Source organism: Oncorhynchus gorbuscha, linkage group LG05 (assembly GCF_021184085.1).
Source record: "Oncorhynchus gorbuscha isolate QuinsamMale2020 ecotype Even-year linkage group LG05, OgorEven_v1.0, whole genome shotgun sequence".
Lineage (NCBI taxonomy): Eukaryota > Metazoa > Chordata > Actinopteri > Salmoniformes > Salmonidae > Oncorhynchus > Oncorhynchus gorbuscha.
The window spans coordinates 81694159-81714723 of record NC_060177.1 but is presented as its reverse complement, the minus strand read 5'-3'; the positions used below and the strand labels follow the sequence as shown (position 1 = coordinate 81714723).

The window sequence follows — 20565 nt, the reverse complement described above, 5'->3', positions numbered from 1 at the left end:
GTCTCTCTAATATTACTCACTGTCAGTGAAGAAGACGTGAGCTCCTCTGTATCTGGGTGACCGAGGGTCTCTGAAGTCATCTATGAGTGCCTCCACAGTCTGGGGAGAAGGAACGGTTGGCAACATCATTAGAATCTTACCATAGAAAGCAAAATGTCTGTGGTCCTGTGTGGCTTAGATGGTAGAGCATGGTGTTTCCAACTCCAGAGCTGTGGGTTTCATATCCCACTGGAGCCACCCATATGTTCATGTATGAATGTACCACAGTAAAATGCTTTGGATGAAAGCATCTACCAAATGGCTCCCATACCTCATCATTGGGAGTTATTAAGTAGATGGCCTCCATGCTAGGGAGAGGCTCCCGTTTCTTTCCGATGTCTTCAACAACTGGACAGGAGAAGACAGAAAAGCCCAGTCATTCAGTTAGTCAATTGAAGGTGGTACACCTAACATGTATCCCCTACATCCAATTCATCCGTAACATAGCAGAGACTCGCACTTGAGCCATTTACTTTCTGTTTTGGTCCACCAGCCTCAAACAGCTGTAAAAAAAAAAGTTTTGTTAATTTCACAGCGATTTAGATGGTACAATGATTCCCTACACTATTCAGTGCTTGTTTTCTAACATAAACTGAAATTGAGCGAAAAGTAAATAATTTTTGCAACCAGGAAATGACATTGGCCACTAGATAAGACAGCCACAAATTCAAAGCAACTTTCCGGTGGGAGAAATCAATTAGAGAATATCACAACCAAACTCTGGTGGGTAAGTAACACTGTGAAAAGCTTCATTCCATTATTACTGCAGATATATTATTGACATTTTCTGAAATAACAATTAACAATGCAAATAAAAAACATTGTGTATCACCTTGAAGTGATGCTGAACAGGAAGTGTGTATATGTGGGACATTGACAGAGTGGTACTCACTGGTGATGCCCTCTGACATGATATCTGTCATCTTACAGCAGGATGACATCATCCTCATGCTCAGCTTGTCTACGACCAGCACCTGGGGCAGGGCAGGGAGGACACAGGTCAGAGGTCACAGTGCGTCAAGGGCTCTAGTCAAAAGCAGTACGCTATATAGGGAATAAGGTGCCATTTGGGCGCAGACCAGCGCTATCATGTACTATCAGAGAGTCATTCATAACCAATACGCAGGCATTCATAGCCAAGACGCCGCCATTCATAACCAAGACACAGTCATTCATAACCAAGACACAGTCATTCATAGCCAAGACACAGTCATTCATAACCAAGACACAGTCATTCATAGCCAAGACACAGTCATTCATAACCAAGACACAGTCATTTATAACCAAGATGCAGTCATTCATAACCAAGACACAGTCATTCATAACCAAGACACAGTCATTCATAAACAAGACGCAGTCATTCATAAACAAGACACAGTCATTCATAACCAAGACGCAGTCATTCATAACCAAGACACAGTCATTCATAACCCAGACACCGTCATTTATAACCAAGACACAGTCATTCATAAACAAGACGCAGTCATTCATAACCAAGACGCAGTCATTCATAAACAAGACACAGTCATTCATAACCAAGACGCCGTCATTTATAACCAAGACACAGTCATTCATAAACAAGACACAGTCATTCATAACCAAGACGCAGTCATTCATAACCAAGACGCAGTCATTCATAACCAAGACGCAGTCATTCATAAACAAGACACAGTCATTCATAACCAAGACACAGTCATTCATAAACAAGACGCAGTCATTCATAACCAAGACGCAGTCATTCATAACCAAGACGCAGTCATTCATAAACAAGACACAGTCATTCATAAACAAGACACAGTCATTCATAAACAAGACACAGTCATTTATAACCAGGACACAGTCATTCATAAACAAGACACGGTCATTCATAAACAAGACACAGTCATTCATAGCCAAGACAGAGTCATTCGTAAACAAGACACAGTCATTCATAAACAAGACACAGTCATTCATAAACAAGACACAATCATTCATGACCAAGACGCAGTCATTCAAAAACAAGACGCAGTCATTCATAAACCAGACGCAGTCATTCATAACCAAGACGCAGTCATTCATAACCAAGACACAGTCATTCATAACCAAGATGCAGTCATTCATAGCCAAGACGCAGTCATTCATAACCAAGACGCAGTCATTCATAAACAAGACACAGTCATTTATAACCAGGACACAGTCATTCATAAACAAGACACGGTCATTCATAAACAAGACACGGTCATTCATAAACAAAACAGTCATTCATAAACAAGACACCGTCATTCATAAACAAGACACAGTCATTCATAGCCAAGACACAGTCATTCATAAACAAGACACGGTCATTCATAAACAAGACACGGTCATTCATAAACAAGACGCCGTCATTTATAACCAAGACGCAGTCATTCATAACCAAGACACAGTCATTCATAACCAAGACGCAGTCATTCATAAACAAGACGCAGTCATTCATAACCAAGACGCAGTCATTCATAACCAAGATGCAGTCATTCATAACCAAGACGCAGTCATTCATAACCAAGACGCAGTCATTCATAACCAAGACGCAGTCATTCATAACCAAGACGCAGTCATTCATAACCAAGACGCAGTCATTCATAACCAAGATGCAGTCATTCATAACCAAGACGCAGTCATTCATAACTAAGACACAGTCATTCATAACCAAGACGCAGTCATTCATAACCAAGACGCAGTCATTCATAACCAAGACGCAGTCATTCATAACCAAGACGCAGTCATTCATAACCAAGACGCAGTCATTCATAACCAAGACGCAGTCATTCATAAACAAGACGCAGTCATTCATAACCAAGACACAGTCATTCATAACCCAGACACCGTCATTTATAACCAAGACACAGTCATTCATAAACAAGACACGGTCATTCATAAACAAGACACGGTCATTTATAACCAAGACACAGTCATTCATAAACAAGACACGGTCATTCATAAACAAGACACAGTCATTCATAGCCAAGACACAGTCATTTATAACCAGGACACAGTCATTCATAAACAAGACACAGTCATTCATAAACAAGACACCGTCATTCATAAACAAGACACAGTCATTCATAGCCAAGACACAGTCATTTATAACCAGGATACAGTCATTCATAGCCAAGACACAGTCATTTATAACCAAGACACAGTCATTCATAGCCAAGACACAGTCATTCATAGCCAAGACACAGTCATTCATAAACAAGACACGGTCATTCATAAACAAGACACGGTCATTCATAAACAAGACACGGTCATTCATAAACAAGACGCCGTCATTTATAACCAAGACGCAGTCATTCATAACCAAGACGCAGTCATTCATAACCAAGACACAGTCATTCATAACCAAGACACGGTCATTCATAAACAAGACACGGTCATTCATAAACAAGACACGGTCATTCATAAACAAGACACGGTCATTCATAAACAAGACACGGTCATTCATAAACAAGACGCCGTCATTTATAACCAAGACGCAGTCATTCATAAACAAGACGCAGTCATTCATAAACAAGACACGGTCATTCATAAACAAGACGCCGTCATTTATAACCAAGACGCAGTCATTCATAACCAAGACGCAGTCATTCATAACCAAGACACAGTCATTCATAACCAAGACGCAGTCATTCATAAACAAGACGCAGTCATTCATAACCAAGACGCAGTCATTCATAACCAAGATGCAGTCATTCATAAACAAGACACCGTCATTCATAAACCAGACACAGTCATTCATAAACAAGACACAGTCATTCATAAACCAGACACAGTCATTCATAAACAAGACACAGTCATTCATAAACAAGACACCGTCATTCATAAACAAGACACAGTCATTCATTGTCATGCAGGTGAAAGAGGACCCAAAAGCGACTTAACAGAAACAGAGTTTATTAAAGTCCAAAACGGAATAACAGAAATCCTCTAGACTTGTAGAGGGGAAACAACTGGAGAAGCGGCCACAGACTGCAGGTCGCTTCGGGTAGGCGCAGGCCGTAGTCGACTGAGACACCTGCTCACACGCAGCATCTGATGAAGGCACAAAACACGACAGGACAGGGTGATACACAATCACGGCAAAAACACGACAGGACAGGGCGAAACGCAATCACAGCATGGTGAATACAATACAAGGAACCGACGGGACAGGAACGGATCACAAAGGAATAAATAGGGACTCTAATCAGGGGAAAGGATCGGGAACAGGTGTGGGAAGACTAAGTGATGATTAGGGGAATAGGAACAGCTGGGAGCAGGAACGGAACGACAGAGAGAAGAGAGAGCGAGAGAGTGAGAGAGGGAGGGGAGAGAGAGGGATAGAAGGAGGGAAAGAACCAAACAAGACCAGCAGAGGGAAACGAATAGCATGGGGAGCACAGGGACAAGACATGACAATGAATGACAAACATGACAGTACCCCCACTCACCGAGCGCCTCCTGGCGCACTCGAGGAGGAATCCTGGCGGCAACGGAGGAAATCATCGATGAGCGAACGGTCCAGCACGTCCCGAGACGGAACCCAACTCCTCTCCTCAGGACCGTAACCCTCCCAATCCACTAGGTATTGGTGACCCCGTCCCGAGAACGCATGTCCATAATCTTATGTACCTTGTAAATAGGTGCGCTCTCGACAAGGACGGGAGGGGGGAGGGAAGACGAACGGGGGTGCGAAGAAAGGGCTTAACACAGGAGACATGGAAGACAGGATGGACGCGACGAAGATGTCGCGGAAGAAGCAGTCGCACAGCGACAGGATTGACGACCTGGGAGACACGGAACGGACCAATGAACCGCGGAGTCAACTTACGAGAAGCTGTCGTAAGAGGAAGGTTGCGAGTGGAAAGCCACACTCTCTGGCATCAACAATACCTTGGACTCTTAATCCTGCGTTTATTGGCGGCTCTCACCGTCTGTGCCCTGTAACGGCAAAGTGCAGACCTCACCCTCCTCCAGGTGCGCTCACAACGTTGGACAAACGCTTGAGCGGAGGGAACGCTGGACTCGGCAAGCTGGGATGAGAACAGAGGAGGCTGGTAACCCAGACTACTCTGAAACGGAGATAACCCGGTAGCAGACGAAGGAAGCGAATTGTGAGCGTATTCTGCCCAGGGGAGCTGTTCTGCCCAAGACGCAGGGTTTCTGAAAGAAAGGCTGCGTAGTATGCGACCAATCGTCTGATTGGCCCTCTCTGCTTGACCGTTAGACTGGGGATGAAACCCGGAAGAGAGACTGACGGACGCACCAATCAAACGACAGAACTCCCTCCAAAACTGTGACGTGAATTGCGGGCCTCTGTCTGAAACGGCGTCTAACGGGAGGCCATGAATTCTGAATACATTCTCAATAATGATTTGTGCCGTCTCCTTAGCGGAAGGAAGTTTAGCGAGGGGAATGAAATGTGCCGCCTTAGAGAACCTATCGACAACCGTCAGAATCACAGTCTTCCCCGCAGACAAAGGCAGACCGGTAATGAAGTCTAAGGCAATGTGAGACCATGGTCGAGAAGGAATGGGGAGCGGTCTGAGACGACCGGCAGGAGGAGAGTTACCCGACTTAGTCTGCGCGCAGTCCGAACAAGCAGCCACGAAACGGCGCGTGTCACGCTCCTGAGTCGGCCACCAAAAGCGCTGGCGAATAGACGCAAGAGTGCCTCGAACACCGGGATGACCCGCTAACTTGGCAGAGTGAGCCCACTGAAGAACAGCCAGACGAGTGGAAACAGGAACGAAAAGGAGGTTACTAGGACAAGCGCGCGGCGACGCAGTGTGCGTGAGTGCTTGCTTAACCTGTCTTTCAATTCCCCAGACTGTTAACCCGACAACACGCCCATAAGGAAGAATCCCCTCGGGATCAGTAGAAGCCACAGAAGAACTAAACAGACGGGATAAGGCATCAGGCTTGGTGTTCTTGCTACCCGGACGGTAAGAAATCACAAACTCGAAACGAGCGAAAAACAACGCCCAACGAGCTTGACGGGCATTAAGTCGTTTGGCAGAACGGATGTACTCAAGGTTCTTATGGTCTGTCCAAACGACAAAAGGAACGGTCGCCCCCTCCAACCACTGTCGCCATTCGCCTAGGGCTAAGCGGATGGCGAGCAGTTCACGGTTACCCACATCATAGTTGCGCTCAGATGGCGACAGGCGATGAGAAAAATAAGCGCAAGGATGAACCTTATCGTCAGACTGGAAGCGCTGGGATAGAATGGCTCCCACGCCTACCTCTGAAGCGTCAACCTCGACAATGAATTGTCTAGTGACGTCAGGAGTGACGAGGATAGGAGCGGACGTAAAACGTTCTTTTAGAAGATCAAAAGCTCCCTGGGCGGAACCGGACCACTTAAAACACGTCTTGACAGAAGTAAGAGCTGTGAGAGGGGCAGCAACTTGACCGAAATTACGAATGAAACGCCGATAGAAATTAGCGAAACCTAAAAAGCGCTGCAACTCGACACGTGACCTTGGAACGGGCCAATCACTGACAGCTTGGACCTTAGCGGAATCCATCTGAATGCCTTCAGCGGAAATAACGGAACCGAGAAAAGTAACGGAGGAGACATGAAAAGAGCACTTCTCAGCCTTTACGTAGAGACAATTCTCTAAAAGGCGCTGTAGAACACGTCGAACGTGCTGAACATGAATCTCGAGTGACGGAGAAAAAATCAGGATATCGTCAAGATAGACAAAAACAAAAATGTTCAGCATGTCTCTCAGAACATCATTAACTAATGCCTGAAAAACAGCTGGCGCATTGGCGAGACCGAACGGCAGAACCCGGTACTCAAAATGCCCTAACGGAGTGTTAAACGCCGTTTTCCACTCGTCCCCCCCTCTCTGATGCGCACGAGATGGTAAGCGTTACGAAGGTCCAACTTAGTAAAGCACCTGGCTCCCTGCAGAATCTCGAAGGCTGATGACATAAGGGAAGCGGATAACGATTCTTAACCGTTATGTCATTCAACCTCGATAATCCACGCAGGGGCGCAGAGTACCGTCCTTCTTCTTAACAAAAAGAACCCCGCCCCGGCCGGAGAGGAAGAAGGCACTATGGTACCGGCGTCAAGAGACACAGACAAATAATCCTCGAGAGCCTTACGTTCGGGAGCCGACAGAGAGTATAGTCTACCTCGAGGAGGAGTGGTCCCCGGAAGGAGATCAATACTACAATCATACGACCGGTGAGGAGGAAGGGAGTTGGCTCGGGACCGACTGAAGACCGTGCGCAGATCATGATATTCCTCCGGTACTCCTGTCAAATCGCCAGGTTCCTCCTGAGAAGTAGGGACAGAAGAAACGGGAGGGATGGCAGACATTAAACACTTCACATGACAAGAAACGTTCCAGGATAGGATAGAATTACTAGACCAATTAATAGAAGGATTATGACATACTAGCCAGGGATGACCCAAAACAACAGGTGTAAACGGTGAACGGAAAATCAAAAAAGAAATAGTCTCACTGTGGTTACCAGATACTGTGAGGGTTAAAGGTAGTGTCTCAAATCTGATACTGGGAAGATGACTACCATCTAAGGCGAACATGGGCGTAGGCTTATCTAACTCTCTGAAAGGAATGTCATGTTTCCGAACCCATGCTTCGTCCATGAAACAACCCTCAGCCCCAGAGTCTATCAAGGCACTACATGTAGCACCCGAACCGGTCCAGCGTAGGTGGACCGACAAAGTAGTACAGGACTTTGATGGAGAGACTTGAGTAGTTGCGCTCACCTGTAGCCCTCCGCTTACAGATGAGCTCTGGCTTTTACTGGACAAGAATTAACAAAATGTCCAGCAACTCCGCAATAGAGGCACAGGCGGTTGGTGATCCTCCATTCCCTCTCCTTATTCGAGATGCGAATCCCTCCCAGCTGCATGGGCTCAGTCTCAAAGCCAGAGGGGGGAGATGGTTGCGATGCGGAGCAGGGAAACACCGTTGATGCGAGCTCTCTTCCACGAGCCCGGTGACGAAGATCTACCCGTCGTTCTATGCGGATGGCGAGAGCAATCAAAGAGTCCACATCTGAAGGAACCTCCCGGGAGAGAATCTCATCCTTAACCACTGCGTGGAGTCCCTCCAGAAAACGAGCGAGCAGCGCCGGCTCGTTCCACTCACTAGAGACAGCAAGAGTGCGAAACTCAATGGAATAATCCGTTATGGACCGTTCACCTTGGCATAAGGAAGCCAGGACCCTAGAAGCCTCCCCACCAAAAACTGAACGGTCAAAAACCCGAATCATCTCCTCTTTAAAGTTCTGGAATACGTTAGAGCAATCAGCCCTTGCCTCCCAGATAGCTGTGCCCCATTCTCGAGCCCGGCCAGTAAGGAGTGAAATGACGTAAGCAACCCGAGCTCTCTCTCTAGAGTATGTGTTGGGTTGGAGAGAGAACACAATCTCACACTGCGTGAGAAAGGAGCGGCACTCAGTGGGCTGCCCGGAGTAGCAAGGTGGGTTATTAACCCTAGGTTCTGGAGGCTCGGCAGGCCAGGAAGTAACAGGTGGCACGAGACGTAGACTCTGGAACTGTCCAGAGAGGTCGGAAACCTGAGCAGCCAGGTTCTCCACGGCATGGCGAGCAGCAGACAATTCCTGCTCGTGTCTGCCGAGCATGGCTCCTTGGATCTCGACGGCAGTGTAACGAGCGTCTGAAGTCGCTGGGTCCATTCCTTGGTCGGTTCCTTCTGTCATGCAGGTGAAAGAGGACCCAAAAGCGACTTAACAGAAACAGAGTTTATTAAAGTCCAAAACGGAATAACAGAAATCCTCTAGACTTGTAGAGGGGAAACAACTGGAGAAGCGGCCACAGACTGCAGGTCGCCGGGTAGGCGCAGGCCGTAGTCGACTGAGACACCTGCTCACACGCAGCATCTGATGAAGGCACAAAACACGACAGGACAGGGTGATACACAATCACGGCAAAAACACGACAGGACAGGGCGAAACGCAATCACAGCATGGTGAATACAATACAAGGAACCGACGGGACAGGAACGGATCACAAAGGAATAAATAGGGACTCTAATCAGGGGAAAGGATCGGGAACAGGTGTGGGAAGACTAAGTGATGATTAGGGGAATAGGAACAGCTGGGAGCAGGAACGGAACGACAGAGAGAAGAGAGAGCGAGAGAGTGAGAGAGGGAGGGGGAGAGAGAGGGATAGAAGGAGGGAAAGAACCAAACAAGACCAGCAGAGGGAAACGAATAGCATGGGGAGCACAGGGACAAGACATGACAATGAATGACAAACATGACATTCATAGCCAAGACACAGTCATTTATAACCAGGACACAGTCATTCATAGCCAAGACACAGTCATTTATAACCAGGACACAGTCATTCATAAACAAGACACCGTCATTCATAAACCAGACACAGTCATTCATAAACAAGACACAGTCATTCATAAACAAGACACAGTCATTTATAACCAGGACACAGTCATTCATAAACAAGACACCGTCATTCATAAACAAGACACAGTCATTCATAGCCAAGACACAGTCATTCATAAACAAGACAGTCATTCATAAACAAGACGCAGTCATTCATAAACAAGACGCAGTCATTCATAACCAAGACGCAGTCATTCATAACCAAGACGCAGTCATTCATAACCAAGACACAGTCATTTATAACCAAGACACAGCCATTCATAACCAAGATGCAGTCATTCATAACCAAGACGCAGTCATTCATAACCAAGACGCAGTCATTCATAACCAAGACAAAGTCATTTATAACCATTGATATGCAGTGCTTTCAGAAAGTATTAATATATACTGAACAAAAATATAAAACGCAACATGTATTGTTGGTCCCATGTTTCATGTTTCATGAGCTGAAATAAAAGATCCCAGAAATTGTCCATACCCACAAAAAGCTTATTAAAATGTTGAGCATCCTTGTTAATAAGCATTTCTCCTTTACCAAGATAATCCATACACTGCCCCTGAACAGGTGTGGCATATCAAGAAGCTGATCAAACAGCATGATCATTACACAGGTGCCTTTTAATTTATTTATTTTTTTACCTTTATTTAACCAGGCAAGTCAGTTAAGAACATATTCTTATTTTCAATGACGGCCTGGGAACAGTGGGTTAACTGCCTGTTCAGGGGCAGAACGACAGATTTGTACCTTGTCAGCTCGGGGGTTTGAACTTGCAACCTTCCGGTTACTAGTCCAATGCTCTAACCACTAGGCTACGCTGCCGCCCCACCTTGCGTTGGGGACAATAAAAATACACTCTAAAATGTGCAGCTTTGTCAACACAATACCACAGATGTCTCAAGTTTTGAGGGAGCATGCAATTGGCATCCTGACTGCAGGAATGTCCACCAGAGCTGCTGCCAGAGAATTGAATGTTATTTTCTCTACAGTAAGCTGCCTCCAACGTCAATTTAGAGAATTTGTCAGTATTTGTATTTATTATGGATCTCATAATACGTACGTCCAACCGGCTCACAACCGTAGACCTCCACAACCGTAGCCCACGTTTAACCATGCCAGCCCAGGACCTCCACAACCGTAGCCCAGGACCTCCACAACCATAGCCCAGGACCTCCACAACCGTAGACCTCCACAACCGTAGACCTCCACAACCGTAGACCTCCACAACCGTAGCCCACATTTAACCATGCCAGCCCAGGACCTCCACAACCGTAGACCTCCACAACCGTAGCCCAGGACCTCCACAACCGTAGACCTCCACAACCGTAGACCTCCACAACCGTAGCCCACATTTAACCATGCCAGCCCAGGACCTCCACAACCGTAGACCTCCACAACCGTAGACCTCCACAACCGTAGCCCACGTTTAACCATGCCAGCCCAGGACCTCCACAACCGTAGCCCAGGTTTAACCATGCCAGCCCAGGACCTCCACAACCATAGCCCAGGTTTAACCATGCCAGCCCAGGACCTCCACAACTGTAGCCCAGGACCTCCACAACCGTAGCCCAGGTTTAACCATGCCAGCCCAGGACCTCCACAACCGTAGCCCAGGTTTAACCATGCCAGCCCAGGACCTCCACAACCGTAGCCCAGGTTTAACCATGCCAGCCCAGGACCTCCACATCTGGCTTCTTCACTGGCGGGATCATCTGAAGGGGTGCTGAGGTGTATTTCTGTCTGTAATAAATCCCTATAGTTGGAAAACCACATTCTGATTGGCTGGGCCTGGCTTCCCAGCGGATCCATGGGTGGGCATAGGCCCACCTGATTGGGAGCCAGACCCACCCATGGATCCACCCTTGCCCAGTCATGTAAAACCCATAGATTAGGGCCTAATTTACTTATTTCAATTGACTGATTTCCTTACATTAACTGTAACTCAGTAAACTCTTTGAAATTGTTGCATGTTGCGTTTATATTTTTGTTCAGTATACTTTCTGAAGGCACTGTAAAAGCTGCCCATACCTTCCATTCTCCTTTCTTGTGTACCTTCTTGATGACGTCATTCATAATCTCTGTAAAGGGAGAAATCATTGATTAGCACACTTCAGCTTGCACAGTAAACTTTTTTTGTGATAAAAGCATCGTAGGCAATTTCCCCTTGTCATATACAGTAAGTCTCGCGAGGTCTCACTGACTCAACTCTTGGAACAACATTAGCAAAGCCTGGGCATCTAAGCATAATGTTTCAGATTAAAAAATGGATGTCAGATATTTTTTTCTTGTGAATTCTGGTGACAGACGGTGTTAGCGGTGAGGATGGACTCCTCGGAGGGGTATGAAGTAGGCATGTCATACAGTGTACACTTGAATTCTATCTGTGTGGAGTTTTGGAATTGCACCCCTTGGAACCCTCTGGAAGACTGTTGTTGCATCCCAAATGGAACCCTATTACCTTTAAACTGTGCTACTCTTGACCGGGACCTAGGGAATAGGGTGCCATTTGGGACACATATCCCAACTAACAGCAAACGTTCCCGCAACTTTCGAGAATGTTCCCTCCCCTCATCATCTAATGTTTGGACCATGTGGTCCACCATGGTTTGACTGGGCAGAGAGTGCAGCACAATCTGAGCCACTTCACCATAGCATCATCATCATCAACAGGAGGCTTCCATTGTGCCAATGGTAGTTGAAAATAATGCCATAAGACTGTGGGATATCTAACAACAGATTATTAAAAACTCTGCCATCTTCCATAACGTCAGAGTGAGCTTTTCAACTATAGCCTGCATTCTTAAGAAACCCCATCTCTGGATGAAGCAAATCTACAGTCCCATTTGAAAGGATTCCCAGAGTGAAGGGTGAATGGTATGAATATGTGCAATTAAAGTAGTGTATTATTATTATTACACTGTTGAAATATTAGAGACTCATTGATATTGCCAGTGAACTTCACTACACAGCAATTACATTATTTGCTGTAATTTCAGAGAATCATGGAGTTGAATGCAAGTCCCATCCCCCAGGAAATTCTATTCATAGATGAGGCTGGATTCAATTTAATTAAGTGGAGGAGGAGAGGAAGGAATATCATTGGTAAACGAGCCATCATTGAGATACCTGGCCAGCGTGGAGGAAATGTCATCATAAGCGCAGCTATGAGCCACAATGGGGTCCTCCACCGCCATGCCACCCTTAGACCATACAACACTGCCCATGTTCTTAATTTCCTGAACACCTTACATAACAATATTTTCCAGCCAGAGCTGAGAGGGCCAGATGATCCTGATGTATGTTCTAATCAAATTGTATTTGTCACATACACCGAATACAACAGACGTTTCAGCTTACCGTGAAATGCTTACTTGCAAGCCCTTAAACAACAATGCAGTTCAAGAAATAGAGTTAATAAAATATTTACTAAATAAACTAAAACCAAAAATAACATACAATCAATAAGTAACACAAGAAAATGCAATAACAATAACGAGGCTAAATACAGGGGGTACAGGTACTGAGTCAATTTACTAATGTAAATAGTCCTGGTAGCCATTTGATACATTTTTCACCAGTCGTATGGCTTGGGGGTAGAAGCTGTTAAGGGTTCTTTGGTGTGGTAGCAGAGAGAACAGTCTATAACTTGGGGGACTGGTGTCACCCCCTGACCTTAGTATTCTTTGTTTTCTTTATTGTTTTGGTTAGGTCAGGGTGTGACATGGGTGATATGTGTGTTTTTGTCTTATTCTAGGGTGTTTGTACTGTCTAGGTTTTTTGTAGATTTATGGGGTTGTTTTCACCTAGGTGTTTATGTTGGTCTATGGTTGCCTAGATTGGTTCTCAATTCGAGGCAGGTGTTTATCGTAGTCTCTGATTGGGAACCATATTTACGCAGCCATCCGCTTTGGGTATTTCGTGGGTTATTGTCTATGTGATGTTGCACGTATGCACATTGTTTGTATAGCGGTCACGGTCGTCTTATTCGTTTTGTTGTTTTTGTTTAAGTGTTCTTCGTGTTCTTCATTAAATAAGAAGAATGTATTCTAACCACGCTGCGCTTTGGTCTACTCCATACGACGATCGTGACAGAATAACCCACCAACAATGGACCAAGCAGCATGGTAACTGACAGCAGCAGCAATCAAAGGACTTCTGGACTTGGGAGGAGATTCTGGACGGCAAAGGACCCTGGGCACAGCCAGGGGAATATCGCCGTCGCAAAGCAGAGCTGGAGGCAGCAAAAGCAGAGAGGCGGCGGTATGAGGAGGCAGCATGGCGGCGCGGCTGGAAGCCCGAGTGGCAGCCCCAAAAATGTATTGGGGGAGGGCACACGGGGAGTGTGGCGAAGTCAGGTAGGAGACCTGCGCCAGCTCCCCGTGCTTACCGTGGAGAGAGAGGGCGTTGTACTGGGCCGGCACCGTGGCTTACCGTGGAGAGAGAGGGCGTTGTACCGGGCCGGCACCGTGTTATGCGGTGGAACGCACGGTGTCCCCGGTGCATATGCATAGCCCGGTGCGGTACATTCCAGCTCCTTGTATCGGCTGGGCTAGACTGGGCATCGAGCCAGGTGCCATGAAGAAGGCTCTACGCATCTGGTCTCCAGTGCGTCTCCTCGGGCCGGCATACGTGTCCTCGGTTTGCCTGCACAGCCCAGTGCGGGCTATTCCACTTCGCCGCACTGGCATGGCTACGGGGAGCATTCAACCAGGTAAGGTTAGGCAGGCTCGGTGCTCCTGATCTCCAGTGCGCCTTCTCGGTCTGGTCTATCTGGTGCCATCTCCACGCATCAGCTCTCCGGTGGCAGCCACCCGCACCGGGCTTCCTGTGCATTGCCAGAGCCCAGTTTTCCCTGTTCCTCCTCCCCGCACTCGCCCTGAGGTGCATGTCCTCGGCCAAGTAACACCAGTGCCGACACCACGCACCAGGCCTACAGTGCGCCTCGTCTGTCCTGAGCCGCCAGAGTCTCCCGTATGTCCTGAGCTGCCAGAGTCTCCCGTCTGTTCTGAGCCGCTAGAGTCTCCCGTCTGGCCTGAGCCGCCTGAGTCTCCCGTCTGTCCTGAGCAGCTAGAGTCTCCCATCTGGCCTGAGCCGCCAGAGTCTCCCGTCTGTCCTGAGCAGCCAGAGTCTCCCGTCTGTCCTGAGCCGCCAGAGTCTCCCGTCTGTCCTGAGCCGCCAGAGTCTCCCGTCTGTTCTGAGCCGCTAGAGTCTCCCATCTGGCCTGAGCCGCCAGAGTCTCCCGTCTGTCCTGAGCAGCCAGAGTCTCCCGTCTGTCCTGAGCCGCCAGAGTCTCCCGTCTGTCCTGAGCCGCTAGAGTCTCCCGTCTGTTCTGAGCCGCTAGAGTCTCCCATCTGGCCTGAGCCGCCAGAGTCTCCCATCTGGCCTGAGCCGCCAGAGTCTCCCGTCTGTCCTGAGCCGCCAGTCTCCCGTCTGTCCTGAGCCGCCAGAGTCTCCCGTCTGTCCTGAGCCGTCAGAGTCTCCCGTCTGTCCTGAGCTGCTAGTCTCCCGTCTGTCCTGAGCTGCTAGAGTCTCCCGAAATTTTTGCCCAAATAAATGCTTCACAGAGTTCTAGTAACAGACACATCTCAAATTCAACTGTTCAGAGGAGACCACGTGAATCTGGCCTTCATGGTCGAATTGCTGCAAAGAAACCACTACTAAAAGGCCACCAATAAGAAAAAGAGACTTGCTTGGGCCAAGAAACACAAGCAATTTATATTTGACCGATGGAAATCTGTCCTTTGGTCTGATGAATCCAAATTTGAGATTTTTGGATCCAACCACCATATATTTGTGAGACGCAGAGTAGGTGAACGGATGATCTCCACATGTGTGGTTCCCACTGTGAAGCATGAAGGAGAAGGTGTGATGGTGCTTTGCTGGTGACACTGTCAGTGATTTATTTAGAATTCAAGGCACACTTAACCAGCATGACTACCACAATATTCTGCAGCAATACCCATCCCATCTTGTTTGCATTTAGTAGGACTATCATTTGTTTTTCAACAGGACAATGACACAACACACCTCCAGGTTATGTAAGGGCTATTTGACCAAGAAGGAGAGTGATGGAGTGCTGCATCAGATGACCTGGCCTCCACAATCACCCAACCTCAACCCGATTGAGATGGTTTTGCATGAGTTAGTCCACAGAGTGAAGGAAAAGCAGCCAAGTGCTCAGCATATGTGGGAACTCCTTCAACACTGTCGGAAAGCATTCCAGTTGAAGCTGGTTGAGAGAATGTCAAGAGTGTGCAAAGTTGTTATCAAGGCAAAGGGTGGCTACTTTGAAGAATATAAAATATCAAATGTATTTTGATTTGTTTAACACTATTTTGCTTACTCCATAATTCCATATGTAATTTCATAGTTTTGACATCTTCACTATTATTTTACAATGTAGAAAATAGTAAGAATAAAGAAAAAATCTTGAATTAATAGGTTCTAAAACTTTTGACTGGTACTGTAGGTCCTGGATGGCAGGAAGCTTGGCCCCAGTGATGTACTGGGCCGTAAGCACTACATTTACATTACATTTACATTTAAGTCATTTAGCAGACGCTCTTATCCAGAGCGACTTACACTACAACCTGTAACACCTTGCGGGCAGATGCCAAGCAGTTGCCGTACCAAGCGGTGATGCAGCCAGTCAAGATGCTCTCAATGGTGCAGCTGTAGAACTTTTAGAGGACCTGAGGGCCATGCCATGTCTTTTCAGGCTCCTGAGTGGGAGGAGCCGGTGTTGTGCCTTCTTCACGACAGTGTTAGTGTGTGTGGACCATGTTAATTCCTCAGTGATGGGGACACTGAGGAACTTGAAGTTCTCCACCCTCTCCACTACAGCCACTGATGTGGATGGGAACATGCTCGGCCATCCGTTTCCTATAGTGCACGATCAGTTTCTTTGTTTTGCTGACGTTGAGGGTAGTAGAGGGAGGGGGTATGAGCTTCAAATATATAATTAAAAAGCTGTCCTATCTATCTACTGGAGTGAGTCAGTGAGAGGGACACACAGCAATCACAAGGCTTAATCTCTTTCAATCCTCTTACGCCACAGTACTGGGCTGGGCTCTTTCTGTCCCACAGGATGTGACGTAACAACGCCCATGACTATATATCCTACAAACCAAAAGCTTACCAAAAAACAGAAATAGGCCTATGCTTCATTGGAGCTAGGCATACAAACATTTCGCTACACCCGCAATAACATCTTTTAAATATGTGTATGCGACCAATAAAATAGGGTTTTTATTTGATTTTCAAACCATGTTGTTTTGAACATGGGTTGAGGGTTATAGAGGCAACCTGTCCATCTATCATTGAATTAATTCACTATCCAATTAACCAACTGGTTTAGCTGGGGGGAATTGCCCCAATGCCCCATAAACGTGTCAGTCAGCAACAACACAAACTCACAAGAAGCTTGGGAATGTAAGATAATGTCTGCCTCTCAAATGGTTCCCTATTCCCTGTATAATGCACTACTTTTGACCAGGGACAATATGGGCACATAGGACTCTGGTCAAGTGCACTATATAGGGAATAGCGTGCCATTTGGGACGCACATTACACTTCTACTGTCTCTCTGAGCCAGACAGCCACAATGATTGTGTCTCAGAAGGTTAACAGAAGAGCCAAGACCACCAATATGCCAGTCTGTAAACTACTTACATTTACATCATTTACATTTAAGTCATTTATCAGACGCTCTTATCCAGAGCGACTTACAAATTGGTGCATTCACCTTATGACATCCAGTGGAACAGCCACTTTACAATAGTGCATCTAAAACTGGCAGACAGGATAAAATAAACTGTGGGTCAGTGTGGATCCTTGCAAAGATATAATGACTTTTGATACATTCATTGCATTGGTGTTTCAATGGACTTTCAATTAGTGTGCTATCCAGTAGAGAAATAGAATCAATGGGACCACCAGATGAACTAGGAAAGATAGGAGAACTGAGCGCCTTTACGCACGTTGTGCAATCGTATCGGACGCATGACGCACTATATTTTACTTTCAATATTTCTACTTCTCAAGAAGTTTTTGGCAAAAGAATGTACTTAAATAATGTTTGATTTACAAATAGATATATAAATAAAATAGTAATTCAAACCAATTAAAGTAGCCTAAATTACTTTTAGAATAGCCTACTGTCAAAAATAAAATAGTCTACACGCAGTACACAGTGCTAGCCTACATATCGGTGGTTGATCGTTAAATGCAAATAAATATTCTTACTTTCTCCCACAATGGCTTTTAGTCCGAGTGGTGCCATGGTGATGCCTCTGTAGTGAACACGTCTCTAAATCCCCCTCTCTTGCTCCCTTAATAACCCGACCCAACCTCAACTAATACAGCGATGTAGTATACTGGAGACCTAATCCTTTACGCCTCCGCCTTGCCTGTAGGCTACTGTACAACCATGCCGATTTCGTCGGTCATACCTAATGATTACATAGCATAACTTTTAAATAAACACAAATATGTTTGGCTTTCTGCAGAGTATCAATTGTCAAGTTAAAGTTACTGTATTTTACATTAGGGTTAGAATAAAGTAACGTTTTTAGGCAAATTACTTCAGATTTTAATTTGGTTGTGTCACGAGCGTAATAAAAATGAATGATTCAACATTTACATTTTATATTTTTAGCGCAAGTGGAATACATAGTCAATGTATAAACATTGACTACATTATCAAACTACCTAGAGATGTCCACAGGGGGGCAGTAACGTCGAGGTAAACAAAGTTCTCATTTTGTGCGCGTGACATTCAAACAGGTAAGGGCACAGATTATCCATTATATTGACCAGATACTCAAGTGGCCACTCTAACAATGAAAATAAATGTAATCAAAAATGGACAGCAGTTGGGGGGAGGCAAGATCAGGTGGGACCATTCTAGCTAATGAGAGGGCAGATACTCGTGAAAAACAGGCACAACGTTGCCGGGATGTCACGTGTCGGTTTTATATCAGTACACTCGTAACAAACTAAGGATTACGAAATGTATATTTGATCAAATAATCCTCACGTAGCAAATCAGCCATTACATATTTTTTTGACCAAATTCAACACTGATGACATCCATAACAAAACTCTTCACTTGGTGAGCGGGCTTTTAAATTCTTTTTAAACGTGCTGGAGAAGACACCTGCTGGAGAAGACAGATTTTGGGTCCTGGGTCCTGTTTCCCTTTCCCCTTGCCTCTTCCTCTCTTGTATGGGTAACCAAAGATGTTCTATTATATTGACAAGATAGTCAAATGACGCTCTAAATATTTAAATACGTCCTCAAAAATGGAAGGCATTGCTTGAACTGAGCGAATGGAATGGCTTCTAATTCCATTATATTATACAATTCCGCTCCAGCCATTACCAGGAACCCGTTCTCCCCGATTTAAGTGCCACCAACCTCCTGTGGTGGGACCATACTAGCCAATGAGAGGGCAGGTATGCGTGTAAACAACCAAATTTGACACACAAAATTCTTCAATTATTTTTGTGAACAGATTTGGGCGGAGTAACACCGCTCCCTTCGCCTCTTCCTCTCTGGGTTAACTGCATAGGTGGAGTGTCTGAAAGTGGGCGTTGTAAAGTAACGGGTAGGATCAACACAAGTGCGTGTTTAGAAACCAGTGGTGAAAAGTACTTAAGTAAAAATACTTTGAAGTACTACTTAAGTCGTTTTTTGGGGTATCTGTACTTTATTATTTATGTTTGAGAACTTTTACTTCACTACATTCCTAAGGAAAATATGTACTTTATAATCCCATACACACACTAAAAGTACTCGTTACATTTGGAATACTCAGGAAGGACAGCAATATTGGCCAATTCACACCCATATCAATATAACACATTGTCATCTCTACTGCCTCCAATCTGGCGGACTCACTAAACACAAATATCATGTTTGAAAATTATGTCTTGAGTTTTGGAGTGATCCCTTTTTCTGTCGGTAAACTTAAAAGCAAGAACATTTTGCCATCTGGTTTGCTTAATATAAGGAATTTAATGTTTAGCATTCATTTTGACTGAAGTATGACAATTGAGTATTTTTTTTCACCACTGTACATAAGTACATTTAAAACCAGATAAAACCAGATACTTGTATACTCTTACTCAAGTAATGTTTCACTGGCTGACTTTTATTTCAGTCATTTTGTATTAAGGTAGGTATATTTACTTTTACTCAAGTATGACAATTGTGTACTTTTTCCACCAATTGGGCAGATTGGTTGCCACTCAAGACTGTTTTGCGTGGCTGCTTCCTTGTAGCATTTTAGCTAAGCAGGTTAGAAAGGTTATGATAATTAACATGCGAGGTTAGGAGAATTAATGAGGCAGGTTAGGAGAATTAATGAGGCAGGTTAGGAGAATTAACGAGGCAGGTTAGGATAACATTTTTTTTTACCCCTTTACCCAATTGGTAGCAGTTACAGTCTGTCTCATCACTGCAACTTTCGTACGGACTCGGGAGAAGTGAAGTTCGAGAGCCATGCGTCCTCCGAAACACAACCCAACCTAGCTGCACTGCTGCTTGACACAACGCACATGCGACAGAACCTGGGCTCGAACCCAGAATCTCTGGTGGCACAGCTAGCACTGTGATGCAGTGCCTTAGACCACTGCGAGGTTAGGATAATTCACTTGGCAGGTTAGGATCATTAAGGTGGCAAGTTAAGATCATTAATCTTAGGGGTCCGATCCCGTTAGCGGGATCAAAAATCGACAACATCCGGTGAAGTTGGAGACGCCAAATTCAAATGACAAAATAGTAATAAGAAACATTCATGAACATACAAGTGTCCTACATCATTTAAAAGCTTAACTTCTTGTTAATCCAACCGCGTTGTCAGATTTCAAAAGTACTTTACGACGAAAGCATACCATGCGATTATCTGAGGACAGCACCTCACATCAAATACTTTTTCAAACCAGCACAGGCGTCACAAAAATCACAAATAGCGATTAAATAAATCACTTACCTTTCGAAGATCTTCTTCTGTTTGCAATACCAAGGGTCCCAGATACACAATGTATGGTCGTTTTGTTTGATAAAGTCCTTCTTTAGATCCAAGAAAGTCTGTTTAGTTGGCGCCATTGATTTCA

General features: G+C 45.5%; 1 protein-coding gene across 2 annotated transcripts in view; it reads right to left on the bottom strand.

The window, feature by feature from the left end:
- Positions 1-17803, bottom strand: part of LOC124036570 (syntaxin-binding protein 1-like) — a 38167-nt gene extending 20364 nt beyond the window's left edge. For both annotated transcript variants that reach the window (XM_046351293.1, XM_046351294.1), the window contains exons 1-5: positions 17693-17803; positions 11477-11526; positions 932-1013; positions 311-387; positions 21-99 (exon numbers count right to left, since the gene is read on the bottom strand). In XM_046351293.1, coding sequence (XP_046207249.1) covers positions 21-99; positions 311-387; positions 932-1013; positions 11477-11526; positions 17693-17729 — 325 coding nt within the window. In that variant the 5' untranslated portion in view covers positions 17730-17803. The remainder of the gene's footprint in view (positions 1-20; positions 100-310; positions 388-931; positions 1014-11476; positions 11527-17692) is intronic.
- Positions 17804-20565: the final 2762 nt, after the last annotated feature.